The 20,590-nt window shown below is 47.2% G+C and overlaps 1 protein-coding gene across 3 annotated transcripts; it reads left to right on the top strand.

The window, feature by feature from the left end:
* The first annotated feature begins 3,450 nt into the window (after positions 1 to 3,450).
* Positions 3,451 to 20,551, top strand: LOC136758490 (BAR/IMD domain-containing adapter protein 2). Of its 3 annotated transcripts, none has more exons than XM_066712921.1 (15): positions 3,451 to 3,848; positions 4,672 to 4,768; positions 4,998 to 5,073; positions 5,215 to 5,301; positions 5,645 to 5,688; positions 7,641 to 7,712; positions 7,944 to 8,081; positions 11,553 to 11,705; positions 12,905 to 13,090; positions 13,536 to 14,013; positions 14,267 to 14,486; positions 14,573 to 14,635; positions 14,871 to 15,048; positions 16,180 to 16,220; positions 17,039 to 20,551. In XM_066712921.1, exons 2-15 carry the CDS (start codon positions 4,721 to 4,723, stop codon positions 17,109 to 17,111), a joined length of 1,857 nt encoding a protein of 618 aa, XP_066569018.1. In that variant the 5' UTR covers positions 3,451 to 3,848; positions 4,672 to 4,720; the 3' UTR covers positions 17,112 to 20,551. The 3 variants fall into 3 exon arrangements, with proteins under 3 accessions (XP_066569018.1, XP_066568999.1, XP_066569009.1); XM_066712902.1 differs by having other exon boundaries at positions 3,452 to 3,848; positions 5,645 to 5,706; XM_066712912.1 differs by having other exon boundaries at positions 3,452 to 3,909; positions 5,645 to 5,706.
* Positions 20,552 to 20,590: the final 39 nt, after the last annotated feature.

The raw sequence follows: 20,590 nt of genomic DNA, 5'->3' as shown, positions 1-20,590 counted from the left end.
GAGCTGTGAGAACAATAATAGTGTTAGTGAACTCTGACTCTGAACTCTGAGTCAGTGTGTGTGTGTGCACTGCAAAAAATACAAGTCTTATCAAGTGTATTTATCTTGATTCCAGGCAAAAAAATCTAACCATCCTTAAAATAAGATACATTTCCTTAACAAGCAAGATAATAACACTTGTTTCTAAGAAAATATGCCTTGAATATGTTGTATTTTGTATTGTTCCATTGGCAGATTTTTTCACTTATTTCAAGCAAATTTCAAGCAAAAATAGCTTAAAATTAGTGAAAAAATTTGCCAATGGAACAAGACAAAAGGACAGGCCTGGTAATTCACTCCCAAGCATACACAGATCACCTGTTGACTTACAAGAATGCCCTCTCACCTGCCAGAACATTATACTACTCTAGCATCAATTATGGTAAAAATAACTCAAAAGTCCTCTTTTCCACAGTAAAACGTTTACTTCAGCCACCCGATAACTTCCCTTCTGACCCCTCCCCTGAACAATGTAAGAAGTTCCTCAACTTTTTCAACACAAAAATCCATAATATCCACCAATATCTAACAATATTGCCTGATAATCTGTCTTGGATGAATACAACACATAGCTCAGCCTACACTACCTGTCTCTCTGATTTCACTCTAGTCACTGAGCATTCCATCACTGAACTTATCTGTAGATCCAAATCATCTGCTTGTCTACTTAACCCCATGCCCACTAGCCTTGTTAAAACCTGTCTGCCTGCATTTTCTCCTCTGATTACTGGCATAATGAATTCCTCCCTCACTACTGGCATTGTACCTTCCACACTTAAGGTTGCTGCTGTTACCCCCATCCTTAAAAAATTGAATGCTGACCCTGATGACCTGAACAACTTCCGTCCCATCTCAAACCTTTCCTTCCTTTCCAAAACACTTGAGTGGGTTTTGGCTACTCAGCTTCAACTCCATCTCAGCTCCAATAACCTTCATGAACCATTCCAGTCTGGTTTTCGCTCCAACCACAGCACTGAAACAGCCCTAGTTAAGATCACCAGTGACCTTCTCTGTGCAGCTGACTCAGGGGTACTATCCATTCTCATCCTTCTTGACTTGAGTGCAGCCTTTGATACCATTTCCCATCCACTCGTCATATAACGTTTAGCTGGTGTTGGTGTCACGGGTGTTGCGCTCTCTTGGTTTTCTTCTTACCTCACTGACCGTCAACAGTTTGTGCAAATTAAAAAACACAGATCAGGGTGTGCAGCTGTTTCACAGGGTGTCCCCCAGGGGTCAGTGTTGGGACCTCTTCTTTTCATAATCTACCTCCTACCACTGGGCAAGATTATGCGTCATCACAAAGTCAATTTTCACTGCTATGCTGATGATATGCAGCTTTACATCTCCACCAGACCCACCATTCCCCTCCCTCCCACTTCCCTTATTAACTGTCTCCAAGATATTAGGAGCTGGATGAGCTCAAACCTCCTCAAATTTAACAGCAACAAGACGGAAGTCATGCTTATTGGCTCTAAATCTATTCTTTCTAAACAGCACAACCTTAATATTAACATTGATGGTTTTTCAGTTCCACTTTCATCACAAGTCAAAAGCCTTGGCGTCATCTTGGACAGTATGCTCTCTTTTGAACCCCATATAAAAGCCATTACCCGGACATCTTTTTTCCACCTCTGCAACATCTCCAGACTTTGTCCTTCATTGTCACACGCCAGCACTGAACTACATCACATTGCACTACATCACACTACACTGCACTACATCACACTACACTACACTTAACTGCAAAATAAACAATATGAGTGCTAGTTAAGCAAAGGCAGGGGTATGACAAAACGTTGTATAAGTGCTATCTTACAGGAGAGTAAAGGACTAAAATTACAAGTACTGTCTGAAAAGATGCATCTTGAGTAAGCGCCAGAAGGAGGTCAAAGACTCTGCTGTGTTGACTTCGGTGGGAAGGTCATTCCTCCATTTAGGGTCCAGGTATGAGAAGGAGCGGCTCTGGAGGAAGGAGAGTGGAGAGGAGGCAGAGTTAGTCTTCTGGCACTGTAGGAGCGCAGTGGTCTGGAGGGGATGTATGGAGAGACGAGTGTCTGAAGGTAGCTTGGTGCAGTGTGGTCGAGACAGCGGTAGGTGAGGGTCAGTGTCTTGAACTGAATGCGTGCCGCTATCAGGAGCCAGTGGAGGGAGCGGGGCAGTAGAGTAGAGAGGGTCCAGGGCACACGTTGTAGGTTCGTGACGTAGGAGGAGAGCGGAAACTTCAGCATCTAAGAGAGGTGAGAATGAAGAAAAGGAAGCTTGGTCGGTGGGAGGTTTCGGTGTGATGGGAGATGAGGGTGGAGTATTGAAGAGCCTGCAGATGTCTGCAATCTTGGAGGAGAAGAAGGAGGTGAAATCATCAGCAGTGAGAGATGAGGGAGGAGGAGGGGAGGGGGGGCAAAGAGGGAGGAGAAGGTGGAGAAGAGTTTGCGGGGGTTGTTGACAGTGGATTCGAAGAGTGATTGGAAGTAAAACTTCTTGGCTGAGGTGAGAGAGGACGAGAATGTGGACAGTAGAGAGCGGTAGAGTTCGAGGGCAGCTGGGAGTTTGGTCCTTTTCCACTTCTGTTCAGCAGCGCGCAGACTGGATCGGGTTAAGTGGAGAATGGAAGAGAACTAAGGATGAGGATGGGAGGGACGGGCAGGACGAGACATGAGAGGACAGAGACAGTCAAGGGAGGAGGTGAGGGAGGAGAACAAAGAGGAGGTAGCACAGTTGATAGATAGATGGGAAAAACAGTCAATGGAAGGTAAGAGTGAGGGCAGTGGAGGCAAGGGTGGAGGGGGAGACAGGTCTAACTGGCAGCCAGCCCTGTGAGTGGGGGGAGAGAGAGAGAGAAGTTAAAGCATAACAAGGCTATTGTGATGGCACAATCCCTCCCAGGCAGGACTGCTAATAGCACAATTAATGGCCGCTTTAGATCTGAATGCGGACAAGTACAGTGCCGGACACACACAGTTACACTGATCAATAGCTCACACTAGTGCTAAATAATGACAGCCTCCAATGTAACCGCTTCTGTACTACACTACACTACATTATACTACACTACACTACACTGCACTGCACTGCACTACACTGCACTACACTACATTATTGTTTTCTCTCTTTCTTTCTCTCCCCATCTCTCTCTCTCAATATTCTTCCTTTTCTCCACAACTCACTCTCTCACACACTATATTCTCTCCCCTCTCTTGCCCTCTCTCTCACTTTCTCTCTCTCTCATACACACATCCCCCTACTCTCTCTCTCCCCTCTCCTCCCCCACGCTCTCTCTGTCTTCCTGTCCTTCCCCCTCCGCCTCTCTCTCTCTCTCCCCCTCCTCTCTCTCTCCACACTAACTCTAACAGGTTGTCAAAGAATCTGTGTTTCTTGTTAACTTGGTGAGAAGCAGAGAGAGGGAGAGAGAGAGAGAGAGAGAGAGAGAGAGAGAGAGAGAGAGAGAGAGAGAGGGAGAGAGAGAGAGAGAGAGGGGGAGGTGGTAAGAGTTCAACAGTGTGACCGAGACTATAACAACCCCCCCTTTCCTCTATCGCCACCTCCCTCTTTGAACGGACGCTACCACGGCAACAGCATTGTAATTCAGAGAGAGAGAGAGAGAGAGAGAGAGAGAGAGAGGACGGAAAGAAGGAGAGAATATGGACGGCAGATCCCTTCACAGCCCCGGGGAAGGACGAGACAGCGACTACGAGGAATAGAGAGAGAGACACAGGCTGAGGGAGACAGAGAGCGAGAGAGAGAGAGAGAGAGAGAGAGAGAGAGTGTAACACACTGGAGTGGAGAGATTTCTACTGTCGACGATGACTGTGAGTGACTGAGACGAGGAAAGAGGGAGGGAGAGAGGGAGAGGGAGAGAAGTGAGCAAAAGTGAGGAAATAATAATGCAACAGGTTTATTGTGTAATGTTGTATGGCACTGCTGTGAAGTGTTATTATCGTACTGCTGTGTAGTGTTGCAGACTGTAGTGAATTTGACTTTCTTGGGTGTTGTGTGCAGTGTGGGGAAAAGAGGAAGAGAAGAGACCCGGGGGGCAGGGTGAGAGACAAATGTAATACACAGCCATAAAAGCTGAGAAGAATGGGAAGGAATGAGGTAGAGAGGGAGGAGAGAAAGAAAGGGATGGAATGATCTAGCACTGGGTAATAAAGGTTAGATTAGACGGAGAGAGATTGAGAATATGGAGTGATGTACATCACACACACAGTACAGACACACACACAAAGCACAGACACACACACAGTAACACACACACACACACACACAGCACAGACACACACACAGTACAGACTCACACACAGTACAGACACACACACAGTACAGACACACACATACACAGCACAGACGCACAATACAGTACAGAAACACACGCAGCACAGACACACACACACAGTACAGACACACACACACTTACACATACAGTACACACACTCACTTACAAACGCAGTACAGACTCACGCACAGTACACACACAGTACAGACACACACAGTACACACACAGTACAGACACACACAGTACAGACACACACACACACACACACACAAAGTACACACACACAGTACACACACACACAGTACAGACACACACAGACACATACAGTACAGGTTATTGATAGTGTCTGTTTTCCACAGATGGACACAGTGTGCAGTTCTGGGAAGTGAGGAGATTCTGTGGGTCACCATGTCGCGCTCGGACGAGGTCAATAAGATGACAGAGAACGTCTACAAGGTAAGAGCCGCCCCGGTGAATTATGGGATTTGGACTATTTACTTCCTGGTCGAAGTTTTTTGGGGATAGTGAGTCAGTCAGTTGATGTGTATTATGTCAGTCAGTGTGTATTGTGTCAGTCACTGTGTCAGTCAGTCAGTCAGTGTGTATTGACTGTGTCAGTCAGTGTGTCAGTGTGTATTGTGTTAGTGTGTCAGTCAGTGTGTCAGTGTGTCAGTGTGTATTACAGGTCATTCTGGACCAGTTCAATCCCACACTGAAGAGCTTTGTTGCTATGGGGAAACAGTATGAGAAGGCCCTCACTGGTGAGTCCTGAGCTCTGCCTGTCTAAAATTCACACATACATACATACATACATACATACACACACACAAAGTCAGTGTTAATGTACTGTACTGTCCTGTCAGTCAGTCAGTGTGAATTATATGAATTTCCTTTTTTATCAGGAGTGACAGTTGCTGCAAAGGGTTATTTCGACTCTCTGGTCAAACTGGGAGAATTGGCCAGTGACAGCCAAGGTTCAAAAGAGCTGGGTAAGAGAAAGACTGTGCCGTATGTGTTTGTACTGTAGTGTGCGTTTGTCTGTGTGTGAGAGAGAGGGGGAGTGAGGCTGGGGTAGAGAGAGGGAGAGGGAAAGAGAGCGAGAGAGAGAGCGAGAGAGCGAGAGAGAGAGAGAGAGAGAGAGAGAGAGAGAGAGAGAGAGAGAGAGAGAGGGGCTATTGTTAGGAGATTAACAACAGTGCCTGACTTTATTGTGTACGGGAATGGGGGAGGGAGAGAGAGACACAGCGAGAGGGGGAAAGAGAGAGCTCAGAATTCGACAAAATTAAAATTCTGTTCAAAGTCTCATTAAACACTGTTCTGTATCATTTGCAGGTGATACATTGTTTCAAATGGCAGAGGTCCATCGACAGATACAGGTTCAACTTGAAGAAGTGGTGTGTGTCTGTACTGCACTGTGTGTGTCTGTACTGCACTGTGTGTGTCTGTACTGCACTGTGTGTGTGTCTGTACTGTGTGTGTGTGTGTCTGTTCTGTGTGTCTGTACTGTGTGTGTGTGTGTGTGTCTGTACTGTGTGTGTGTGTCTGTTCTGTGTGTGTGTGTGTCTGTACTGCACTGTGTGTGTGTGTGTGTGAGTCTGTATTGTGTGTGTGTGTCTGCACTGTGTGTGTGTGTCTGTACTGTGTGTGTGTCTGTACTGCACTGTGTGTGTCTGTTCTGTCTGTACTGCACTGTGTGTGTGTGTGTGTGTGTGTGTGTCTGTACTGTGTGTGTGTGTGTGTGTGTGTGTGTCTGTACTGTGTGTGTGTCTGCACTGTGTGTGTGTGTCTGTACTGTGTGTGTGTGTGTGTGTCTGCACTGTGTGTGTGTGTCTGTACTATACTGTGTGTGTCTGTACTGTGTGTGTGTCTGCACTGCTGTGTGTGTGTGTGTGTATGTGTCTGTACTGTGTGTGTGTTTGTCTGTACTGTGTGTATGTGTGTGTCTGTACTGTGTGTGTGTCTGCACTGTGTGTGTGTGTCTGTACTGTGTGTGTGTGTCTGTACTGTGTGTGTGTGTGTGTACTGTGTGTGTGTGTCTGTACTGCTGTGTGTGTGTGTCTGTACTGTGTGTGTGTATGTCTGTACTGTGTGTGCCTGTACCATGTGTGTCTGTACTGTGTGTGTGTATGTATGTCTGTACTGTGTCTGTACTCTGTGTGTGTGTGTGTGTGTGTGTGTGTGTGTCTGTACTGTGTGTGTGTATGTCTGTACTGTGTGTGCCTGTACCATGTGTGTCTGTACTGTGTGTGTCTGCACTGTGTGTGTGTCCGTACTGTGTGTCTGTACTGTGTGTGTGTCTGCACTGTACTGTGTGTGTCTGTACTGTGTGTATGTGTGTGTCTGCACTGTGTGTGTGTCTGCACTGTGTGTGTGTGTCTGTACTGTGTGTGTGTGTGTGTACTGTGTGTGTGTGTCTGTACTGCTGTGTGTGTGTGTCTGTACTGTGTGTGTGTATGTCTGTACTGTGTGTGCCTGTACCATGTGTGTCTGTACTGTGTGTGTGTATGTATGTCTGTACTGTGTCTGTACTCTGTGTGTGTGTGTGTATGTGTGTGTGTGTCTGTACTGTGTGTGTGTATGTCTGTACTGTGTGTGCCTGTACCATGTGTGTCTGTACTGTGTGTGTCTGCACTGTGTGTGTGTCCGTACTGTGTGTCTGTACTGTGTGTGTGTCTGCACTGTACTGTGTGTGTCTGTACTGTGTGTGTGTCTGTACTGCTATGTGTGTGTGTGTGTGTATGTGTCTGTACTGTGTGTGTGTGTGTGTACTGTGTGTGTGTGTGTGTATGTCTGTACTGTGTGTGCCTGTACCATGTGTGTCTGTACTGTGTGTGTGTGTGTCTGTACTGCACTGTGTGTGTCTGTACTGTGTGTGTCTGTACTGCACTGTGTGTCTGTATTGTGTGTGTGTGTGTGTGTGTGTATGTCTGTACTGTGTGTGCCTGTACTGTGTGTGTGTGTTTGTGTGTGTGTGTGTCTGTACTGCACTGTGTGTGTCTGTACTGTGTGTGTGTATGTCTGTACTGTGTGTGCCTGTACCATGTGTGTCTGTACTGTGTGTGTGTGTCTGCACTGTACTGTGTGTGTCTGTACTGTGTGTGTGTGTGTCTGTACTGTGTGTCTGTACTATACTGTGTGTGTCTGTACTGTGTGTGTGTCTGTACTGCACTGTGTGTGTGTCTGTACTGTGTGTGTATGTCTGTACTGTGTGTGTGTCTGTACTGTACTGTGTGTGTGTCTGTACTATACGGTGTGTGTGTGTACTGTGTGTCTGTACTGTGTGTTGAATTAATTGATTAATTGATTAATTATCTGATTGTCTCCTCAGCTGAAGCTTTTCCACTCGGAGCTTCTGTCACAGCTGGAACAGAAGCTGGAGCTGGACGTCAAATACTTGACTGTGAGTAAAACTGACCGATACTGACCACTGTAATGACCAATACTGACCACTGCACTGCACTGACCAATACTGACCACTGCACTGTACTGACTAATACTGACCACCGCACTGACCACTGCACTGACCAGTACACAGACTGATGATGACCAATTCATTGACTGACTGCCTGAATGACAGACAGAGTGATGCCCTGACTCTCTCTCCCTCTCTCTCTCTCTCTCTCCCTCTCAGGCCACTCTGAAGAAGTACCAATCAGAGCGCAGGTCAAAGGTTGAGTCAATCGAGCGCTGCCAATCAGAGCTGAAGAAGCTGCGCAGGAAGAGTCAGGGCAGCCGGCACCCCAACAAGTACGGAGACAGAGAGATGCAGGTACACACTGCATGACACTGTACAACACTGCATAACACTGCACAATACTGTGCAACACTGTGCAACACTGCGCTAAATGAGTATTTCATAGAGGTTTTTACAAAAGGAAAGACAGATAACATGCCACAGGTTAACAATCAGTCCAGTCAAACCCTAAGAGAGATCAGGATAAATGAGGAGGAGGTGCTAAAGTGACTAGCAGAATTAAAAACAAATCACCTAGGCCAGATGGGATATTTCCAACAGTACTTAAAGAAATTAGTGAAATTATTTTTAGGCCGCTAACTCAAATATTCCAAATGACACTGGGGGTGTGCCAACTGACTGATCCTCAAATTGGAAGCTGCAGGCATTCAGGGTAATGTAAGTAGATGGATTATGAACTGGTTGATGTCTAGGAAACAGAGGGTGTCGATTAGAGGAGTTGCTTCTAACTGGAGTGAGGTTGTTAGTGGAGTTCCACAGGGATCAGTACTAGGGCCTTTGCTTTTTCTAATCTATATTAATGATCTGGACTCTGGGATAGTTAGCAAACTTGTCAAATTTGCAGATGATACTAAAATAGGCGGCTCAGCAGATACAATCTCGGCAGCACAGGCTATTCAGAGGGACTTAGATAATATTCAGTTGTGGGCCGACACCTGGCAAATGAAATTCAATGTGGACAAGTGCAAGGTAATACATGCAGGTAACAAAAATGTCCACTATAATTACGCTATGGGAGGAACAGAATTAGATGAAGTATCGCACGAGAAAGACCTAGGAGTCTACGTGGACTCCTCACTTTCTCCATCCAAACAATGTGGGGAAGCAATAAAAAAGACAAACAGAATGCTAGGGTATATTGTCAAAAGTGTAGAATTGAGAACAAGGGCAGTGATGTTCAGACTGTACAATGTGCTAGTTAGAGCTCATCTGGATACTGTGGACAGTTCTGGGCTCCACACTTCAAGAAAGATATCGCTGCTCTAGAGGCAGTTCAGAGGAGAGCAACCAGACTTATTCCAGGTCTGAAGGGAATGTCCTACTGAGAGACTGAGGGACCTGAACCTTTTCACACTGGAACAGAGGAGACTACATGGGGACTTGATCCAAGTCTTCAAAATCATGAAGGCATCGACCACATCAAACCAGAGGAGCTTTTCCAGATCAGCAGGGACACACAGAACCGGGGACACAAATGGAAATTGGGCTTCAAGGCATTCAAGACAGAAAACAGGAGACACTTCTTCACACAGAGAGGCGTCACAATCTGAACAAACTCCCCAGCGATGTGGCTTAAGAGACAATTAGGGAACATTAAAAATCAGACTGGATAGGATCCTTGGATCACTTAGTTACTAATGGACACCAAACGAGCACGATGGGGCGTATGGCCTCCTCTTGTTTGTAAACTTTCTTATGTTCTTATGTTCTAACACTGCACAATACTTCTAAATTCTACATTTAAATTCGAATTGCTTTATTGGCATGACCACAATAAGCATTACCAAAGCATTAGTAGTAAATGTCAAACAGTGTCACCTGTACACAAACATATATACATACATACACCGATCAGCCATAACATTTTGACCACTTGCCTAATATTGTGTAGGTCCCCCTTTTGCCACCAAAACAGGCCTGACCCGTCGAGGCATGGACTCCACTAGACCTCTGAAGGTGTGCTGTGGTATCTGGCACCAAGACGTTAGCAGCAGATCTTGTCCTGTAAGTTGCGAGGTGGGGCCTCCATGGATCGGACTTGTTTGTCCAGCACATCCCACAGATGCTCGATTGGATTGAGATCTGGGGAATTTGGAGGCCAAGTCAACACCTTGAACTCGTGATTCATCAGACCAGGCCATCTTCTTCCATTGCTCCGTGGTCCAGTTCTGATGCTCACGTGCCCATTGTAGGCTCTTTCGGCAGTGGACAGGGGTCAGCATGGGCACCCCGACTGGTCTGCGGCTACGCAGCCCCATACGCAACAAACTGCGATGCACTGTGTGTTCTGACACCTTTCTATCAGAACCAGCGTTCACTTTTTCAGCAATTTGAGCTACAGTAGCTCGTCTGTTGGATCGGACCACACGGGCCAGCCTTCGCTCCCCACGTGCATCAGTGAGCCTTGGCCGCCCATGACCCTGTCGCCGGTTCACCGCTTTTCCTTCCTTGGACACTTTTGATAGGTACTGAGCACTGCAGACCGGGAACACCCCACAAGAGCTGCAGTTTTGGAGATGCTCTGACCCAGTCATCTAGCCATCACAATTTGGCCCTTGTCAAAGTTGCTAAGATCCTTACGCTTGCCCATTTTTCCTGCTTCTAACACATCAGCTTTGAGGACATAATGTTCACTTGCTGCCTAATATATCCCACCCGCTGACAGGTGCCATGATAACGAGATTATCAGTGTTATTCACTTAACCTGTCAGTGGTCATAATGTTATGGCTGATCGGTGTACAGTATGTATTCAATTATAAACAGGTCAATTAATTAATGTAATGAAGTAAACGAATACATTTAAACACATTGTAAAAATAAATAATAGATAAAGTAATAAATAATATCAATCATATTAAAACTAAAATATTAATATAACAACAGCAATATGAATAGTCTTTCTCTTTCTCTCAGACACAATGTCTTTGTTTTCTGTTTGAGAAAATCGGATCAGATTAATGAGGAATGAGAAATCTCAGCTGAGCTCTCACCCGCCCGCCTGCCTGCCTGCCTGCCTCCCTCCCTCCCGCAGCTCTCCCTCACATTCAACCCCCATTCAGAGCCCCATAATGCCTGTGGAACACTCTGCCCATACAGTGATGACAAGGGTCATAAACAATACACATAAACAATACTTACAGTGTAATGACAAAAGTGATGTGAACTGGAGGTACATCTACACAGTGAAATAGTGGCACAAGAGGGATGAGGGTTAGTTTCTCTCTGCCTCTGTGTAAGGGGCCCCAGTGGCCCCTGTCCCTCAGGCTGTGACTGTCCTGGGCTGCACGGTCTCCCCTGGAGGAGTGGAGTTGACAGGGGCTGGTCCGCTCTGGGCATCAGGGTCTACCTGTGCTGTTTGGACTCCATGGAGGATGTTTCTGTGTTTTTCTTCTAGAATTCTTCTAGTGTGTGTTTTTAGGGCCCGTTGGCCCTGCAGTTTGTGTTTATGCGCATCCCCATGGGTGCCAACTTTTAGTGTTGGGTCATTACTTGCTTTACTCTGATTGTGTACTGCAGTCAGGCTGTCCCGAAGGGTCCATTTTTACCTTTGAAGGTTCAGAACACATTACCGAATGAAGGTTCTGTTCAATGAATAGTTGTGTGTTTGTGTGTATTTGTGTTGCCGTCCTTGTGCAGGACTCTCACACTTCACTGCCAGAGAGAGCAGTGGGCCGGATTATGCAGTCAAAATATGAGCCAAATTTTTATAGAATTTTTAATTTTTCTCTTGATGCCCTGCATGTCTCTCTCTCATTCTCTCTCAGTACGTGGAGCTCATGAGCCGTCGCCAGGGCGAGCTGGACACGCTGGTTGCGGTGGGTTATCGTTCGGCGCTCACGGAGGAGAGGAGAAGATACTGCTTCCTGGTGGACCGACAGTGCGCTGTGACCAAGTTGCTCATTAACTACCACTGCAAGGTGAGGGAGGGACTACAGCTCCCACAGTGCACAGGGGCCGCACTCAGACTCAGCATGGTTATATTCACCGGATGCCCCACCGGTGAGCCCCTGTCATCACCAAACTCTGGTTAAAGTCACCAGGTGGTGCTCAGCACCCTGTAGTTTAACATATCAGATAGTCAACAACTCACCAGACAGAGAGCCGGAGACTCATCATAACCACTGCAGACAATGTGGCTGCCAATTAGGAGCCTCCAGCCTGGACTGGGGAGCCGGGGGATATATCAGTGACTGGAAAGCTGGAGAGGCGAGAGCACAAGCCCCCGGATCACATCACGAGTTTGCATCATGCAGTGTGTGATAGAGACCGGTGTTTAACAGTGAAGTCATTAAGAGTGCTCAATATCATTTAAAATCAGGCAAAGTCCGTACAAAGCAGAAGTTAAAAGATATAAAATGGCACGTTATAAAGTGAAGACCAGCTGTGTGTGTAACCTTATTGTTCAGTTGTGTAAATGCTGGTGATGCTGGGGATTGTGTAGCAGCTGCTCCCCTCCATGAGTGTCCCAGTCTTCATGTGTCTATAGCAGCTGGGTCAAATTCCCCGTAAACACAACACTGGGTTTCATGTTTATGCAGCTGACACAAACATTTATATTCGATCTCGAACAGACTTAGGTTGCAATTCGTCCAAATCTCTTAACAGACTTAACAGGAACCAGGAAATATGGTCGTATGGTCGTATCACTCCTGTGCTGGCCCCTTTGCATTGGCTACCTGTGCGTTTTAGAGTCACATTTAAGATTCTTTTTCTCACTTTAAAAGCACGGCATGGATGAGCCCTCAGCTATATTTCTGAATCGCTGCACCCTTACACTGCGTCTGAGCTCAGCTGAGACTGAGGGCTTTTTGACTCATTGGAATGGCCCTCCAACTTACATGAGACTGTGTACATCTGTCAATGTATTTAACACACAACTGAAGACATATTACTATACTCTCGCTTATCCTGCATGCTAGTCATTATGTGTGGCTCTTGCTATTATAAACTCCTTTTTTATTTTACTTTTTGGGGGTGCTGCAAGTACTTCTGGGAGTTCATCTCACAAAGTTGACGCGACACAAGGAAACAGATTTTAAGCATATACTCTCTTTCTCCATCCCTCCCTCCTTCTGTCCCTCCTTCTCTCCCTCGCTCTCCCTCTCCCCTCTCTCAGGTCAGAGAGCTGTTGTCCCAGAAGCTGTCCTCGTGGCAACAGTCCTGCTCACACCCGACGCGCCTCCCTGAACGAGCCCTGGCCTTGCTGAGGCTCACAGCACCAGGACCGGGTGCTGCTGGGATAGCAGAGGTCCTCCGAGCTGCAAAACTGGGTGGGGCCGGCGGGGGCGCCACATTGGAGCAGGTGAGAGAGAGAGAGAGAGAGAGAGAGAGAGAGAGAGGGAGGAAGGTGAGGGAGAGAGAGAAAGATAGAGAGATAAGGAAGGTGAGGGATAGAGAAAGAGTGAGTGGGAGAGAGGAGAGAGAAAAGGAAGGTGAGGGTTAGAGGAGGGGAAGTACATTAGTATATTAAGTACATTAATCCTCAGGCACAGAATAGACTGATCTTCACAGTCTGTGGAGAGAGAAGAAGAGAGTGAGACACAGATGTAGATGTGTGTGTGTGGATGGGTCAGACAGGACTACAGCTCCCATAATGCAGTGGGGCACAGCAGTGAGGGCTCTGGGGGAAATGGAGGGGAAGCTGTGAGAGCTGCAGAAAGTCTGTCACAAAAGCACAATTTTCTCTGTCTCTCTCTCTCTCTCTCTCTCTCTCTCTCTCTCTCTCTCTCTCTCTCTCTCTCTCTCAGCGCCTGTCTGTCCAGGAAGTCCCACCCCTACCAAATGGCGACTCCCAGTCCCGCACCAGAGTCCAGCCATCTTCCTCCTCCTCCTCTGCCTCCTGCCCCCCCACATCCTCCTTCCACTCCTCCTCCTCCTCTACTCACCCTGAGCCCCCCTCCCAGCATACCCTGGGGCCAGCCTCCCGCCCCCCTGCCCAGCAGCCACCCCCCCCTCTGCTCTCTGCCAGCCCAGCCCCCCAGCCTCTGTCCCTCTCTCCCAGTCCTCCACATTCCCACAATGCACCTCTGCTCTCCCACTCTGTGCCCCACAGTCCTCCTCAATCCCACAGTGCCCCTCTATCCCGGGCGCTCACCCCCGTGCCCCCCCTGCAAGACATGGCCCCACTTTCCCACAATGCACTGCCCAGAGCAGCAGAGCTGTACGCCACCTCCACCTTGCCATTGCCACGGAGACCAGCCAGTGAGGCCAGACTGGGCTTCCTAGGTAAGAGACACCTGTCAATCAATCAGTCCGTGTGTCAGTCAGTCAGTGTCAGTCAGTCAGTCAATCAGTCAGTGTGTCAGTCAGTCAGTCAATCAGTCAGTGTGCCAGTCAGTCAGTGAGTCAGTGTGTCTGTCAGTCAGTGAGTCAGTGTATCAGTCATTCAGTCGGTGTGTCAGTGAGTCAGTGTGTCTGTCAGTCAGTCAGTGTGTAAGTCAGCTGCCTGATCAATCTGTGTGTCCCTCTCCTCTCTCAGGCTGCACACTTCCTCGTGTTCTCCCTCTCTCTCCTCCGGTGAGAGTCGAGGCTCTATTCCCTCACTGCCCAGCGGAGGGCAGCAGCAGCGAGGTGCCCGAGGGCATGGCCTCAATTGGGGGTGCGTGTCTGCTGTCATTCCTGCCTGGAGACACTCTGACCCTACTGATCTCTGAGCCCAGGGAGGGTTGGCACTACGGACACAATGAGAGGACTGGACGGTACTGACCAACACTGACCGATACACTGGATAACACACTGACCAGCTGATACACTGACTGACCGACTCGCTCTCTCTCTCTCTCAGAAAAGGGTGGTTCCCGTTCTCCTACACTCAACCCTACCAGAGCTCCCCTGAGCAGGCTGACAGGTGTGTGTGTGTGTGTGTCTGTACTGTGTGTGAGTCTGTCCTGTGTGTGTATGTGTCTGTACTGTACTGTGTGTGTCTGTACTGTGTGTGTGTGTTTCTGTACAATACTGTGTGTGAGTCTGTCCTGTGTGTGTGTGTGTGTGTGTATCTGTCTGAACTGTACTGTACTTTGCGTGTGTGTCTGTGCTGTACTCTGTTAACCCTCTCCTCTCTCTCTCTCTCTGTCTCTCTCCAGCTCTCCTCCTCCTCTCTCTAAGCTGAGCAGCTCCAGTGTCACTAACCTGGACCGGCTGGGGCTCTCCGGGTCAGCACACTGCGGCGCTGACGTTGGGGAAGACTGGCACACCCCCCCACCCAGAGTTAGCACCTTCCGGCCGCGGCCCTACAGCATGGTCAACCCCGACACTGCCACGGTCAGACAGCCGAGGACAGCACTGAGACACAGAGACACGGAGAGACAGAGAGAGAGAGACAGACAGTGTGTATACAGTGTAGAGACAGGCAGTGCAGTGTGTATACAGTGTAGAGATAGACAGTACAGTGTGTATACAGTGTAGAGACAGACAGTGCAATGTGTATACAGTGTAGAGAGACAGACAGTACAGTGTGTATACAATGTACAGACAGGCAGTGCAGAGTGTATACAGTGTACAGACAGGCAGTACAGTGTGTATACAGTGTAGAGAGACAGACAGTACAGTGTGTATACAATGTACAGAGACAGACAGTACAGTGTGTATACAATTTACAGACAGGCAGTGCAGAGTGTATACAGTGTAGAGACAGACAGTACAGTGTGTATACAGTGTAGAGAGACAGACAGTACAGTGTGTATACAGTGTAGAGACAGACAGTACAGTGTGTATACAATGTACAGACAGGCAGTACAGTATGTATACAGTGTAGAGACAGACAGTACAGTGTGTATACAGTGTAGAGAGACAGACAGTACAGTGTGTATACAGTGTAGAGACTGGCAGTGCATTGTGTATACAGTGTATAGACAGACAGTACAGTGTGTATACAGTGTAGAGACAGACAGTACAGTGTGTATACAGTGTAGAGAGACAGACAGTGCAGTGTATATACAGTGTAGAGAGACAGACAGTGCAGTATATATACAGTGTAGAGAGACAGACAGTACAGTATGTATACAGTGTAGAGACAGACAGTACAGTGTATTTACAGCACAGAGGGGTCATCAGCCCGTCAGTAGCTCAGTCTTCATTAATCCACTCTTGCAATTTTGTGATGACTGTGGCCTCATTGTTTCTGACACTCTCACAAACTTACACTCTCATCCTCTCACACTCTTTCACACACACTCACACTCTCATTCACTCTCACTGTCTCACACTCGCTCACACTGAGGGAGAGGTACAGCACAGTGTATTAACTGTGTCTCTCTCTGTGCCAAAACAATTGAACATCACATATATTTGTGGAAAAATAAGAAATCACAATGTTTTATAAAATATATTAAAGGACAAAATGTAGGATATAAATTATAAATAATAATAAAAACACTCTCTCTCTCTCTCCAGCTGTCTGCGGAGCTGGTGTTGCCCCCCTCCTCTCCCATGAGGTGAGAGCACTATTCCTCTTTTCCTCTATCACTCTCTGTCTGTCTTTCTCTCCCCCCCTCTCTCTCCCTCTGTCGCTCTGTCCCTCTAGCTCACTCTCCCCCTATCTATCTCTCCCTGTCTCTCTCCCTCTGTCCCTCTCTCCCCCTCCTCTCTATCTCTCCCTCTGTCTCTCTCTCTCTCTGTCACTCTGTCCCTCTGTCCCTCTGTCTCTCTCTCCCTCCCTTACTCTCACTCTGTCACTCTCCAATTCAAATTCTAAAAGCTTTATTTGCAAAACATGATAGTCTTCCCAAGGCAATAATGATGATAAACGTAAACAATAATTACAGTTTAATGACAATAGTGATGTGAACAGGAGGTACATCTATATAGTGGAATAGTGTCACAGGAGCGATGAGGGTTAGTTTCTCTCTGCCCCCGGGTGCGGAGTCCCAGTGGCCCCTGTCCTTCAGGCTGTGACTGTCCTGGGCTGCAGGGTCTCAGTGCTGCTGTCTCCCCCAGGAGGAGCGGGGGTCTCTGGGCAACTGGCAGGTTGGGGACACTTGATGTTGTCTGAGACAGAATTTCTGTTAATTGTTGATATTTTGTACTTAGTCTTTTTCCGTCTGTCTCGCTCTTTCTCTTTCTCTGTCTTCCTGTTTCTCTGTCTCTCGCTCCGTCTGTCTCTCTCTGTTTCTCCCCATCTGTCTCTCTCTCTGTATATCTCAGTGTATCAATCAGTCAGTAGGTCATTATTCAGTGTTTTTATACAGATTTAATCTCAAATCCTCCTCTCTCTCCCCTTCCCTCCCTCCCTCTACCTCTCCCTCTCTCTCAGGACCAATCCCTTCGCTCATGTGCGTCTGAGGAAAACTGTGACAAATGACCGCTCCGCCCCTCTCATCCAATAAGAGGCTGCAACTGCCTCCCATCCAGCCAATCAGGGAGCCCCAGGATACTGACGCTGCCTCTGAGCCAATCTGGAGCTCAGGACTGGGCTTTAGTCTCCTGCCCCACTGGATTAATCATTAGTTACTAATTACCTGTAGGGGGAGATAAAGAGGCACTTTTGATCATTAGTTAATTAAGTAATTATTAAGAAGAAGGGGCGTGGCTACCACAGCAGCGTCTGGTGGGAGAGGCTACTAGAAAGCTGTATTCTGATTGGACACTGATCAGCATTATCCTAGTATTAAAACAAAAATAATTATAATTATTGCAGTGTTTACAAATTGAGTTTACTCTCTAATTAGTTAATTATAAGTGATTAACTCTGATTGGATCAATGAGAACCTTGTAGAAGGTTCAAGATTGATACATTCTTGTTGCTTGACCTTACCTGATAGTGTTACATTGAGCGCTGGTGATACAACAGCAAATCAGGGAGAGTACATATCCCAGAATTCCCTTCTATAGGCCTGAATAGCAACGCCTCATGGGATTTGTAGGTCTTTGTTTATGTTTTTTATTTTGTTTTAGGTTCTACTAAAATTGAATACTGTTCAATGAACTGAAAATTGTAACATGTGAAAGGCCTTAGAAACTCACAAATTATCAGATAGTGTTGATAAAATGTAAAGAAAATCACACCCAAAAAAATTTAAATAACTAATTTTATATTTTAAGTGCTGTATAAGAAATGCCAAGAGATAAGCTAGCGAATGTAGAGGAGGTTATGGTCTGGAGGCTGAGGGAACTAAAACTCCCATGATGCACCAGGACACCACAGCCATTAACGCGTTGTTTTATTCACCAATGCAAACTCCTCGGTGACGCGGAAGTACGTCATCCCATGAAGGAATTAAAATCCCAGTTTGGTGAGTGAACAAGGGTTCAAGGGAGAAGCTGTGTTGAGCCGCAGCCCCGGCTGCTGTAGACGCAGGAACATTTCTGTTCATCCATGACTTTATATCTGCTGGACAGGATGGAAGATCAGAGACTGATCGACTACAGTCTGTTCGAGATCGAATATAAATGTGTGTGTCAACTGCATAAACATGAAACCCAGTGTTGTGTTTACGGGGAATTTGACCCAGCTGCTATAGACGCATGAAGACTGGGACACTCATGGAAGGGAGCAGCTGCTACACAATCCCCAGCATCAGCAGCATCTACACAACTGTACAATAAGGTTACACACACAATGAAGAGACTGCACTGAGACCGAGCCTTGACTTTGGTACTCCGCTGGTCTTCACTTTATAACGTGCCATTTTATATCTTTTAATTTCTGCTTTGTACGGACTTTGCCTGATTTTAAATGATATTGAAGACTCTTAATGACTTAATTGTTAAACACCGGTCTCTGTCACACGCTCGAGTGATTGATGCTTTAAACTCGTGATGAGATTGGGGGGCTTGTGCTCCTCATGTCTCTAGCTCTCCAGTCACTGACATATCCCTGGACAATCATGTCTCTGACTCTGGATTCTGTCTCTATCTGCATAGACATCATTCTAATTTGCACACTAACTCCCCCCAAAGCATCCGCCGGACAGCAGGAAGCAGCAATGTATTCTCGCCCCAATGAAGTCGACCACCTGGCTGCTCTCCCTTAAATCCAGCTGCTGAGCCAGTTTGTGATCAACAGATATTCTATTCAGCTGTTGCTCGGTCATGGTCGAGGGCAGGGAGTTCCATCAGCTGTAATTTTGAAAAGCTGCGCCACATACAGTGCCCCGATCTGTCATCGGTGCATCACTGATGGGACAGAGTCAAGCAGCCAGCCGCTGAATGGTGCAGTTTGGGGTCCGTTTGGTGATGATGAACGCATTGAATGGCATTCACAGTATTCACACTGCACTTGATCACTATATTAAATTCATATTTCACAATGAATATCTTCAGCCGATCGCTGCTTTCACAGTGTTTCCAAACTCCAGTATTACTATCTCCTGGCTTTTTCTGACTAATCGGTGAAGTGAGGTTAGGACAGAACTGATCCGGGGCAGAACATATATGATGCGTCTGATGGTTATTTGCCTTTAGGAGGCGGGACATACATGACGCGACCAAAGGTTAGTTAACTTGGAGACAGGGCCCCCCCCACGTCATGCCGCCCTGTGCACTTGATCAATGGGCCGGGGCTCCCCAGTCCAGGCTCGAGGCTCTCAATTGGTGGCCATGTTGTCCGTAGTGTTTATGATGAGTCTCCGGCTCTCTGTCTGGTGAGTTGTTGACTCACTGATCTGTTAAAGTACAGTTCGCTGAGCGCCGCCTGGTGACTTTAATCACAGTTTGGAGGTCACAGGGGCTCACCGGTGGGGCATCTGGTGAATGAAACAACGCACTCATGTGCAACCATCTGTACTGCTTTTTTCTTCCACCTCATGTTGTCTGCTAGTAAGAGACTCCTCTAGTGTTGAACGACTACAGCTCCCAGAGTGCACTGGGAGCGCCACAGTCAGCCACACAAACAGTATTACTGCTGCTAGGGTTCATGGGAGCTGTAGATTGTTTACAGGAGTGCGTGAGTGTGGGTGTGTCTGTGAATAGGGCAAGAGAACTGCAGAGCGAACTACAACTCCCACAGCACTCGTCTGGCTCTCTGCACACTGCTACACTCAGAGCTGCAGCAAGCGCTCAAGGGAGACATAGTTCCATTCTCTATCTCAGGTCACAGAGAGAGGAAAATGTATAACAGTTTTGTTGATAGGGAGAGGGAGTGAGAGAGAGGGAGGGAGAGAGAGAGAGGAGGGAGAATGAGAGAGAGAGAGAGGGATGGAGAGAGGAAGAGGGAGGGAGAGAGCAGGGAGAGAGGAGGGAGAAAAGGAAACAGAGAAGGATAGGTGGAGAGAGAGAGATAGAGAGACAGAGAGGGAGGGACAGACATGGAGAAGTCAGATAGGGAGAGATGACGAGTGAAAGACAGAGAGAAAGAGAGGAAGTGAGAGAGGTAGAGAGATAGGGGGGAAGAGAGAGGAGGAAAGAGGAAGGGACGTTGAGGACAGAGTGAGGAAGTGTAGGAGGACTGTGAGGTGAAGAGTAATATGTCTCGCTCTCTCTCTTCCCCTCCCACCCTCTCTCTCTCTCTCTCCCTCTAAGTCTCTCAGTCTCTCTATGAGTATTATTGTTGTACATTAATTTTACCTAATTTTCTAAATGGGGATTCATTGCCCCCACATGGTTGGCTTGGGAAGTGCATTCAAATAAACTCCTCCTCTCTCTAATCTCTCCCCTCTCTCCTCTCTCTCCTCTCTTTCCTCTCTCCTCTCTCCATCTCCCCTCTCCACTCTCCCCTCTCTCCTCTGTCCTCTCCCTGTCTCTGTTCTGTTGATTAATATCCTGTATTATTACATGTTGATCTGAACTGTGACTGACTTAGACACTAATAAAGTAGTTTACTACATCACTCTGCTCTGAGACTGAGTTACTGCCCAGAGGAGAGGAC

Source organism: Amia ocellicauda, chromosome 1 (assembly GCF_036373705.1).
Source record: "Amia ocellicauda isolate fAmiCal2 chromosome 1, fAmiCal2.hap1, whole genome shotgun sequence".
Taxonomy (NCBI): Eukaryota; Metazoa; Chordata; class Actinopteri; order Amiiformes; family Amiidae; genus Amia; species Amia ocellicauda.
Note: the sequence above shows the minus strand (reverse complement) of the source record. Positions and strands in the feature narration are given on the sequence as shown.